Here is a 12,120-nt window from a genome sequence, read left to right as displayed (position 1 = left end):
TCACCAGAACAACTACATTAAGCTGTAGTTGTTCTGGTGACTATAATGTCCCTTTAAAGCAGTTTGTAAAAATCTCTGTAAGATTGTGCGTACTGGATACTCTCTGGTCCATTAACCATGCAATCATTTTTCTGAGACTGACCCTTTAAGCCATTCTGTTGGTTTTAGACCTCAGTAACGATTGCTAAAGTGCTGAATATTCACTCTTGTTTTATTCCAATGTCTGTTAATTTGCAGTGAATTCTACCTGTTTAATTAAAGTTGGCCATTAGATGCAATGAGTCCAGCATTTTTCTAAATTACTGCTAGCTTTTAATTTACACAGTGCCCTGGATGCCTCAATATAACATATTGGTTACAAATTACCGGCAGGCTTCATAGTTTAACGAAGCATTAATTGTAGCTGTAGTTAAAGGGAAGATGTAATCACATATTTCATACTTTGGTTAAACTACTTACATGACAATATATTAGTCATGCAGGAAGTAAATTCAAAATAGTGTTTCACATATACAAGAATATAACATTGGCATCAAACTAGAAAGATGGAGAAGGGTTAGAAAGACTTGCAAAATTCTCAACATTGCAATTGAGATTGAAGATAGTATATGACTGTTATATACGGAAGTACCGCTCATTTTACAGCAGTTTTCTTTCCCAGTAAACTGTATCAGAGTCCTGGAACATTCACTCAGCCCCATTCACTTTTTGCTGGCATTTTTTTACATTAACTTGGAATCATCACAACAAGTATGCAAGTTGGGGGAAAATGTGTAACAATCTACCTATCCCCACCTAACACCTTACCCTTCTTTCAAACCCCTCCCCCCTTTTATATATTTTTAATATCGAGCACTTTCCCACACTATTCATCTGAACCCTACGTACAGCGGGAAAAGCAGCTAACACAGCTCTATAGTAGAAGGTATGCGAATAGCTTTGGAAACGTGAATATAGTCACCTTGCCTGGGATGAGGGACAGAGGAGATCGAAAACTAAGACATAACAAAATGTGATGGCACATGCTGGTCGGTTTTCAAATGGGTGATTCAATTGCAATGTTTATTTCATAAGGAGCTGTTTCTACTAAGAGCTAGTGTAATGTAAGAGAATGTGGAGGATGTATCCAAATGGGTCATATTATGAAATTGACCTATGAGCCCCCTTTTTTTCCACTTCTATTTCTTATTTTGTTGTTCTTGGACCATGCAATAACTTGAAATATCTTTAAGTATTTTTATTTTTAAAACAAGGATACTGCAAGTGCATCATTTGGGTCTGCCCTCAGTTGGCCTTAGACGATTGGCGGGCAGCCTGTTGTACATTCACGCCAGGCTGACATGCCAGTAATTCGTGCCTCATTTGGGGTGGAGCCAGTGACACGATTGAATCACTTGCCTCTTTTGTTGGGGCACCAGTGTTGGGATGTATGGATCCGAATGTTCCCATTTTCTAGGAGCTCCATCATGTTGGTGTGGTTCAGTGTATAACAGAGCTCCACAGCAGTAATACTCACAGTAATTTGTCTTTAAACTACAAATTTTTTTTAGAAATCATTCTGTGTGAATAAGATACATTGTTCTTGTTCTAAATTACATTTCTGTTACATAAGTTGTTATTCGTAATTGACCTAAAATCTCTCAGAACAGCCCCCGCCCCTGGTCACACTAACACTTTAAAAATTGAATTGTACATCTTTGTCCGTTTCAAATGCTGGTGGTATGGTATTGTCATGTATGCAGTTTGCCTAAAGGAAAATATTTTTTTATAGTTTCCTAGAAGAAAACGCGCCCTCTAAAGCCACTTATTTAGCTAATAATAGCATCCCTTCGCTTTGCTTGTTTACTATGTTTCTGTCCATTTCATTGTATTCATTTAAAAAACAGAAAGTATAGATAGATGAAATCGTGTTTCAGCATTGAAGCAGTTAATGGCAATTACATTGACTCAATTTCCATTCCATCCTAATTAGCTAATGCTTGCATATAATGCAGTTCTTGATAGCTGCCAGTTAAGATGCCGTCTTTTTCTTGTAATGGTCCAGACGCTGCCCTTTTAAGAGCTGTTTTATTCCCAGTGATTTAATCCGAGTGGCCTTATCAAGGCTCATTCATGTGTTGCATTCATTGACTTAATTGACTTAGCATCTGCAAGGGAGAAAAAAAAAACCATTATGTAAAACCGGGCTATGCAACTGTAATTATTATTTACCCTTAGCATATTCCAGCCCCAGTCGTACATACTCTTTGTTACTCATATACTGCATCAATGTTCTTCTTGCAGGATAAACTTGTATTTAAATAAATCCATCAATTGTAAAAAATTAAGATTGATCACAAAATTTTGTGTTTTTTTTGTTTGTATTATAGTTGTAATATATATTTTTTTTAAAAAATCCTTTTAGCAGAAAACCATAGCATCTAATATTTCAGTGATCTCAATTTAGTGGTGACGCCTCTCCTGTCCTTGTCCTCCTGTAACTCCAATGGAAGGATCGCGAAGGAGTGCAATATATTCATGTATTAATAATATGCTGTTTATATTAACATCACAGAAGTGTGCACGTGTATTTTTGGAAGATATATCTGAAAATGTTAATATTTAGTATAAACTTCAATGGCATTTATAATTTTATTGATATCTGAAAAATCAATCCATGATGAGCATTTGCTTTGATTAGGATGAATTTCTATTAACGCTGATGGGCATCATATTGATGCGTGTAAAACGCTTTAGACACCAGCGCAATCATTTCCTTTTTATAAATGTGGAGCAATTACGGTTTCCCAGTTTTGCATTGATAAATAATTTCCATCCATGAGTAGATAATGAAATCATTATTGAATTGTTCATCTATATGTATAAATTATAACGGTCTTGATTGCTGCTCACGACATCATCAAGCTTACGCTTGGAGTATTTTAATTCAGTACAGTCAGTTTTGCAGACGCAGTGCCTTTTATACTCTATTTAGTTGAGGTGGTGAGAGAAACATTAAAAGTTAATGCCAGGGCATGTGTGATGGACCCTGCATGGCAGAGATACCGGATACCACTAAATGGGACAGATATATCCCATACTATTTAGGAGGTACAGTCACTATATTAGTCCCAAATCCCTCTGTCCCTCTTTTCTATCCTAATGTTCCTTTTTCCTAGGAGCTCCGTATTGTTGGTGTATCTAGGTGCATAATAGAGCTCCACAGCAATAATAATCACAGTAATTCGTAAACTACAATAAATGTGTTTAGAAATCAGTCTGTGTAAATGGGATACATTGTTCTTGTTTTAAACTACATTTTAGTTTCATAAATTCTTATTAGTAAGTCACTTGAAATTTCTCACAATAGCCCCGCACCTGGCTACACCCTCACTCACACCTTTAAAATTAAAGTGTCCCTCTAAGCCCATTTAAAATTTTGGGAGGTATGATATTCTTCACTGTGGACCTGCACAACCTTCTTCAATCTCTCCATCTGGCATTATGAAAATGCAGTGGCATAGCAATAAATGTAGTGGCATAGCAATAAATGTAGTGAGGGTCAGCTTCTTTTATTTTCCCTTGAACTCTATCATGGGACAGGCTTGCTTGTACAAACTTCTATGTGTCCACTACCTGGTTGGCATAGCATCCTATTCCCATGGTGCATTGTATTAAGAGACACATTGAGAAGGAGCATGTACAGGAAATTGTTTTGTCACTTGGGGTACATTTAACTAATTTCCTCCTCTAGACTAATGTGCTCCGAAAGTTAATCATATGGAAGAGTAAATCCGTAAAACTGAAGTGACTTAGAGGTTGGGAGTGTTGCTTTTAATTGTTGCTGTGTTTCAGTTTCTTGCTAAACTAAAAGCAAAACTTCTTTAATGTTTCTAAATAAATGAGCTTTTTGTAGCATTCATAATGCAGTGCCCATCCTTTTAGAGACCTGAAGATTTACATGATTTTAATACTGTTCTTTAGTTCTCTAAAGGATATAATTTTCCTAGGCATTTTTCATTTCCTGCTGTGTCCTGCAATTTCAAAAGATCTCAAATTCTGTTCATGAAAATGTTTTCATAAGGAAGAATTAATTTCGGTATGTCAAACATTTTGCTTTTTTTTTTTTTTTTAGACAAAAAACAAAATAGCTTAGATTTCCAGTCAGTGGTCTGTGTGTTCCTAAATGTGATATTTCACTATGATTACTGCTAATATCAGTAGAGATATATACTCCTCAAAGACCAAACATTACATTATACCATGATGACAACCTCGACCCCAAAGACCGTATGCCGAATCACAATGCCCTGCTTATTAAGCTTTGGTGTCGCTCTAACTGAGTAGGACAATTAAATTTGGGATAGAATCCTGAAATACCATAATATATTTGTCCTTAAATGTCCCCTCCAGTCTCGTAGTTTACTTAGATTTTCCTGTATTGCAGAAGGACTCTGGCCTATAGTCCGTCTGACTCACAGTCTAACAGACATATTTTTTTTATCAAATGTGAACTCGTTAGGACATGCTACTGGTTATTATGAATGAACACGCCTATAACCACTACAGCTCAAGCAGTAAGGGAAGTTAGGGCTCCAGCGCCTGACAAAGCTACAACCCAGCCTCATTCCCCTCTGCCACTGCAGTATAAAGAAGGTTTAGGCAGGTGTTTTTTAGACTGTCAGGACTAACCATAGCAACCACAGCACACGTGCTGTGGTGGCTATGCATGCAGAGCAGTAGGACCACTTGTAGTAAGTCTCTTTTGCCTCCTTGTCAAGTCAGTTCTTGGCACGGAGGTCTATGCACACTAATTGAATGGCAGATATATTTGTTTTTAAATGGGTTTTGTCCCAGTGTATACATGTGTAGATTACATTTTATGCTTGTCAGAGTGAGCATAAATAGTGTGCATCAAGATAGGTACACTTTAAATTTCGAGAGTGAGTATGCGTTGCTATATCCCACTCCCTTTTATCAGTTTGTTTTCTCTGTATTCTAAACCTCACATCTTGCTGGCTTACTTAGTGTGTCAAAGCTGACTAACATTTCCAGTGAAGATGCCATAGATGTTTCTTGCTGTATGACCAGACTGTAGTTTTAAAAAAAAAACGAAACCCAAACATGCCAATAATAAAAGTTATAGATTTTCTGTACTATATGCCATGATAACTTATTTGGATTTTTTCTGTCCCATTGCCCTCTGTTGGCACAGGCATAGACTAGTTACTGGCTGCTTACCAGTGTCTTCGCCTGGGTGTTGCAAGGCTAATATTGCCACTTAATCTACCAGATTCAGGAGGATTTTAAGAAGACTCAAGAAGTTTATATCAGATGATAAAGGGGTCTTCTTGTGCCCCGCAAGTAATCACAAATAAAAACACCATGGATATAGTTGGGAAACAAAACAAATTAGTAGGCATGCTGTAAATATATGTTGTGAATATTGTTTGTGCTGTAACAGACATCTGGGTGGAAACCACATTACGATATACAAGCAAAGGGGAAAAAACTCTTACATTGTATTTATTGCGAGGCTTGCTGTCCCATAGAATACACTTATTCTATTGTGAATTTTTCAGGATGCCGATATATAGGCCCAGACACCAGCTCTGCAGATAGTATGAATAATGATGCAATTTTCTGATATACATGTTGCTTACATACAAGTAAAAGAGAGACAATAATGATAATGTATCTTTTTTCCTTCTTTGCAGGTCCTCCTTCACCAAACAAAGTAGCAAAAGTGGTAAGTACTCATGGCCTTGCTCTCTATAGAAATACTTGTCCTCCATAATCCGATTTCATTGTTTAAGAACTATGAAGAAATATATATTTTTTTCTAGGTTGCTGCCCTTAAGCAACAAAACAGCTCATTTTCTATTACATTTTTTTTGTTTTTGTTATTTCACATAAGTCACAATGTCAGAGGATTCATATATGCTGCTGCTTACCTTTTTCCAGCGCGTGGGAAAGTTCTTTGGAATTTTCCCACGCTTGTAAAATGACACAGAGCACTGTGATTGGATGGATTTCAAGCCATCCAATCACAGTGCTCTGTGTCATTTTACAAGCGTGGGAATGTTCTTTGGAATTTTCCCACGCTGTGTAAAATGACACAGAGCACTGTGATTGGCTTAAACCAGCCAATCAGAGTGTTCTTAGCCTAATTGCAGGGCGTGGCAAGGCTTTATAAGCCTTCCCCCGCCCTGCAGAGCTCAGTCTGCGCGAAGCCCTCCATGGGTGAAGATGGATTTATTTTTTTTTGCGCTATTTTTTTTTTTTTAATTGCGTCGGTTATTATGTTTTTTTATTTGGCCTTTTTGGGGGCTGAAGAAAGAAGATTTTAGAAGAAAGAAAACATTGAATGGTAAGTTGTTTTTATCTCTCTTCTTTTTTTTTTTTTTTAAACAAGTTTTTAGTTAAAGGTCCCCCCCTCATTATTTTTAGGGTGAGGGGGGTAGGTAGGGAGATATTATTTTTGTGGGGGGGGGAGGGGTGACTAGGTCCCCCCCCTATTGTTATTTTTAGGGCCCCCACCCACCGCTCAGGGGTGGGGGCCGGAGGGGACAGTAGGTCCCCCCCTTATTTTTAATTTTAGGGCCCCCATCCATCGCTCAGGGGTGGGGGCCGGGGGGGTACAATAGGTCCCCCCCTTATTGTTAGTTTTAGGGCCCCCACCCACCGCTCAGGGGTGGGGGCCGGAGAGGGGGAGGACAGTAGGTCCCCCCCTCATTATCTTCATGGCCCCCACCCGCCGCCCAGGGGTGGGGGCCAGGGGGGGGGAAGGAGAGTAGGTCTCCTCTCCCCCCCCCTCCTTCAACCACTATAGTGGCCAGAAAGAGTCCCTGTGGGTCCTCCTCTTTGGGCTTCAGCTGTCAGCTCTAGCCACTCCCACAGCAGAGTTGACAGCCTCAGCACACAAAGCGCGTTCACAGTGCTTTGTGTGTTGATAGCCCGTCTGAAGTATTCACCCATGCGTGAATACGTCAGACGTGAATGAGGCCTTTTTAGGGCCTCTGAACTCGGAAGTCCCTCTGGTGGCCGTCTGATTGACTGCAACAAGAGGTGTTCCAAGCTTCCAATGTAAACATTACAAGAAAAAGGCTGCAGGGAGCTGTAGCACTCACCTGAACAACCTCATTAAGCTGAAGTTGTTCAGGTGACTATAGTGTCCCTTTAAGCTGAAGTGGTCTGGGTGCCTAGAGTGGTCCTTTAAATCAGAGTTTAGGCTATGTAATACTACTTTGTTGCATTTAAATATAAATGTAAATGTTCTGTCATATCTTGGCAGAACTTGGCATATGTTTTCCTGTAACAGCACTGAAGGGTTGTTATTCCTTACCGAGTAACAAAATACTGACATACAATTTCAAATATCTGAAATATCTCATGCGCTGTCTGTGTGGCTATAATTGCAGAGTACATCTGGGAATGTCAGTTTTTTGTTATAGGAGTAACCTATAGTTCCTCTTTCATTTAAAATAAGCATTCAAAAACCGTAACGCAAAAGTTTCCTTGGCATCTGAGCTATGCCATTTTCTTCCCTAGGATCTAACATGTCATGAAATGTTTTCCTTTAATACCATTCCTGTGCTTCTAGCACTGTTATGGTACTTTTTAGCAGTAAACCAAAATGTTTAAATGTCTATCTGTTCCTGTCCAAATTAATAAAATAAATTGCGTATATACGCTGAAGTAATTAAGTCTGACACACAAGGTTCAGGTTAAAATAACTTCGAGAAAATTTATTGGCAAGTGATTAAAAAGCGGACACGCAGGTCCTTTTAAGAGACATTTTACGTCATCATTGCTTATTAGAATATCAGTAAATAAACATCATTAATTGGATTAATTGTCAAGTGTCGGGATTAGTGTCCACCTATCAATATTATTAATTGGCTCAAAAGACTAAGTGGTTAATCCCGTGTCCACCCACCAAGAGGTGGGATTGTTCTGGACACGGGTGGGGGACAAGGGGTCTTGAGCGTCATTTTACACGGTCGGTGATCTCAGGCCTCGTGGCCAGGTGCAAGGTCTCTTATGAATAGAACATTTCATTACTACTGTGTTCGCATGGCCTTCAAATTATACTTTGTTGCAAATCTAAGGAAAAGTCAGCAATTCCTGTGTTAATCATATCTTTATAGAAAATACAGTCTTTGTTCTATTGTATTAGATGTGCTGGGAAATTCTGTCATGTAAGGTGATTTTAAAATGAACAAGTTAGGTTATGAGGACAAAATGGAGGATTGAAGAAGTCAGGTTAGGGGGACAAAATGGAGGATTGTCACAGTATAAAGTTAAAATGGAAAAAAAGTCTAAAATGAAATGTTAGATTCTAAGAGATAAAACTTTATTAAGTTAGTACCAGGAAGACGTGTTAACCCAAAGGCACAGAAACCCCGTGGCCGCTAGCTAGGTGTTAATGCAAAGTGCAAGGCTGTCCCTAGATCTGACCCTAATAGGCTAACTCATCCGTCAGTATGGCTCTCGAACACTTCACACCCAAGGGTATCCCATGGCAGCTAACCCACCACTTCTCCACATGGGGCCTTTACCATTCACTGACAGATGCTGTCCCTGAGCTAGTCCCTTCCTAGAATTCCTGCACTTTATCAACAAAAGGGATTGTTTGCAGCGGCAGACAGGGTGAGTTGATGTCTTGGAAATCTTGGTCATCAACTTCAAGATGGGCGAAAGTGGGTGCCGCTTGGTCAACAGTCTTCAGGAGGGATTTTCTCAGACATGGGAGAATACAACAAAAGAGAAGAGCAAAGAGAAAAAGAAAAATTAGTATAGCCATACCAATATGCATTAAAGCCTTTTGCCATCCCGTCATCCAGCCAAACCATCTTTCCCAGGGATCTTGTATCCCAGAATTCCTTTTCAACTCTATAGACAGGTCATTTAATTTCTCTATGGCTAATGTAACTTTACCATTAGGGCCTGTGTTTTCTGGGATATAGGTACAACATGTCAAGGTGTCGGGCAAAATTTTACAAACTCCTCCTTTTTCGGCTAAGATCATATCTAGGGCCATTCTATTCTGGAAAGCCATTTGGGATGTGGCCTGCAATTGTTCGGCCAATCCCTGGAGGGCGTCTCTGGTATAATTAACAAAACGCTGTTGATTATAATAGATGTAATTTATCCAATTTAAATTCTTGTTTGTGGTAACTATGGCAAAAAGTGATTCAAATCCTGCAGCAACTTCATCTCTTGCTTTAAATTCATTGGGCACCCCCCTAGGCACCCCAATGGCATCAATATAGACATGAGGATCAAAACTTCCTTTTACTGGGGCATCACGCTTAACCTTAGTGTGTCTGGACTCATGGGTGTTGAGGTGTGTGTCAGAGATGATATGTATAGGCATAATAGCTTTAGCCAAAGTACACTCCCCCCACCACTCCTTGTCCATTCTGGATCTTAACTGTAAATCCCCACACAACCAGTAGATATCCCCTAATGACCTGGTGTGAAACTGCAACAAGTTCATAGAGACACTCCTGTAGGTATCACAATACCCCTTAGAGAAGTTACCCAAGAATTTACCAATTCCATCGTAATTAGCATAACAAGTGTAATTACCTTTATACACGGTAATACCATCTGGGGGTTTGACATCCTTGGTTAGGAGAGGATACTCCTTTGTCCATGCAATACATATGGACCTGTTAAAATCATAGTGATAGGCAAAAAGGCTTAAAACACATTCCTCTATATCTACTGGCAGGATTAGAGGTACAGTGCCCAGGTGAGGCCGGGCACCACCACACACATAGCATGCAGTCTTATTATGCTTATTGGCATTATATTTCATCCATTCTAACCATAGATTTACATCATTAAAACCTGTTTCAGCGGCCATGGTATCTTCAAAGGTGGGGTTAGCAATGGCCATCATGTCTTGAAAGGTCTGGATGTGAGGTTTTAATGGGTTAGGGACCATGTGGGTGGCCCCTTGCCACTCAGAAGAGTTGCACATATCTTTTAAGAAGAAATGCCCTAATTTACGGTAGGAACCCTTTTTCCAATACATTCCCATCACATACTGGTCTGCATCCGTTGGGCTTGGATGCTCAATGTTAAGGATTAATTTCATTGGTGTACCCCCCCCAGGCTTTCTTAAAGTCATTCTCTGGAGAAGGGATCTACCTTGATCATCTACTTTAGATAAGGCACTTTTTGGCTTGTAACCCCAGGCAGGCCCGGCATTCCATCCCGCCGCCCCCCAATGATTACAATTGTGCCCCCATTGCTTGTCAACTACACAAACATATGGATCTTTTGAATGAGGGATATCTCTGTAAATACTCTGGATTTGTGATGTGGGGAACGGGCATTCTACAATATCACAATAGTCAAAGGTGTAAGTAGCCACATGGGTGCATGATGAATTGTACCAGAAGGTATACCCACTAATATCTTTGGTGATGGCTACTTGTTGGGCCTTTATGAGGCTGATTAAGGAGAAGATGTGCCAGAGGTACATGCTTGTGCGGTATCTGCTTCCTCTGGGGCAGGAGATTTCTTGCAGTGGGAAGCGTGGATCCAATTTGGCCTACCGGCCAGTTTGACGGAAGTTGCGGTAATCAGGAGAACTTGGAATGGACCGTCAAATCTTGGTTCCAGGGTATTTTTCCGCACAAACTTCTTGACCAGAACCCAATCTCCGGGGAGCAGGTTATGGGCACCTGTATCCAATTCGGGATCTGGAATTGAAGAGAAAACTTGGGCATGTATTTTGTTTAAGGCACTTGCAAGTTCAGTTACATAATCTACTAAAACATCTGATTGGAGCTGTAACTGCTGCGGATAATAACAACCTAGTCTGGGTGCTGTCCCAAATAGAATCTCATATGGGGACAGTGAATGCTTCCCTCTAGGTGTGTGCCTAACACTGAATAAAGCTATTGACAGGCTTTCTGGCCAGGGCATCTTTGTTTCTTGTGACATTTTTAACATTCTGGCTTTTAGAGTGCCATTCATGCGCTCTACTTTACCACTACTTTGTGGGTGGTAAGGGGTGTGGAAGGCTAGGGTCACCCCTAGAGCAGTCCAAATTTCTTTAGTCACTGTTGCTGTAAAGGCTGGGCCTTGATCACTTTCAATGACTTCTGGGAGTCCAAACCTACATACTATTTCTGTAAGTAGGCGTCTTGCGGTTGTTTTTGCAGTGATATTGGCCACTGGGTAGGCCTCTGGCCATCCTGAGAACATGTCCACTATGACTAGTGCATATTCATGGGGCCCACTCTTGGGCATTTGGATGTGGTCAATTTGGATTCGCTGGAAGGGGTACATGGGCTTTGCCAGGTGTTTTGCAGGCACCTTGATTGGTCTTCCTGGATTGCATTTTGCACAAATGACACAGGCCTTACAGAAGCTGCTGATCAATGTTGTGATTCCGGGTGCTTCATAATACTTCTGTATGAGGGCGGCCATTAATTCCTTTGACAAGTGTGCAGGCCCATGTGCCCATTGGACCACTGCTGGATATAAGTTTTTGGGGAGACAGAATTTGAAGTTGTTGTAATATACTCCATCCTTTTGGACGGCTCCTTTCTTTTTCCATTTCTGGATTTCTTCAGGAGTGACTACAGCTTGCTGTTCTCGCAAAATTCGCAAATCAGTAGGAAGAGTTTGCAGAGTAAAAATAGGGACTTCTTCTTCTTCTTCTTGTCCGGACACGTCTTCATCCACTTCCTGAAAATCCCTGGCTGCTGGCTTAGCAGCCTGATCAGCCAAATGGTTGCCCTTTGCTTCATCTGTATCCAATTTCCCATGGGCCTTTACCTTCAAAACGGCCACTTCTTTAGGGAGTAGGAGGGCATCCATTAGTTCCTTGATTGCAGTACTATGCTTGACTGGCGTACCGGCGGTGGTAAGAAATCCTCTTGTCTTCCAGATGAGGCCGAAGTCATGTGCCACGCCTAGAGCATACCTTGAATCTGTATAGATATTGGCACGTTTTCCTTCGGAAATTTTGCATGCTGAGGTCAGAGCCTGTAATTCAGCTTCTTGCGCAGACATTGCTGGCGGTAAAGATGATGATTTGATAACTTCATCTGTTGTGGTTACGGCATATCCTGTATGGTATCTTCCTTCTTCATCAGCATATCTTGAACCGTCCAC

At 40.5% G+C, this 12,120-nt stretch overlaps 1 protein-coding gene across 2 annotated transcripts in view; it reads left to right on the top strand.

Annotated features, from left to right (window-relative positions):
• Positions 1–12,120, top strand: part of MAGI3 (membrane associated guanylate kinase, WW and PDZ domain containing 3) — a 309,487-nt gene that overhangs the window by 206,279 nt on the left and 91,088 nt on the right. For both annotated transcript variants that reach the window (XM_063450667.1, XM_063450673.1), the window contains exon 11: positions 5,697–5,728. In XM_063450667.1, coding sequence (XP_063306737.1) covers positions 5,697–5,728 — 32 coding nt within the window. The remainder of the gene's footprint in view (positions 1–5,696; positions 5,729–12,120) is intronic.

The sequence above is a fragment of the Pelobates fuscus genome, chromosome 1 (genome assembly GCF_036172605.1).
Source record: "Pelobates fuscus isolate aPelFus1 chromosome 1, aPelFus1.pri, whole genome shotgun sequence".
Lineage (NCBI taxonomy): Eukaryota > Metazoa > Chordata > Amphibia > Anura > Pelobatidae > Pelobates > Pelobates fuscus.
This window is presented reverse-complemented; position numbering and strand designations above follow the sequence as displayed.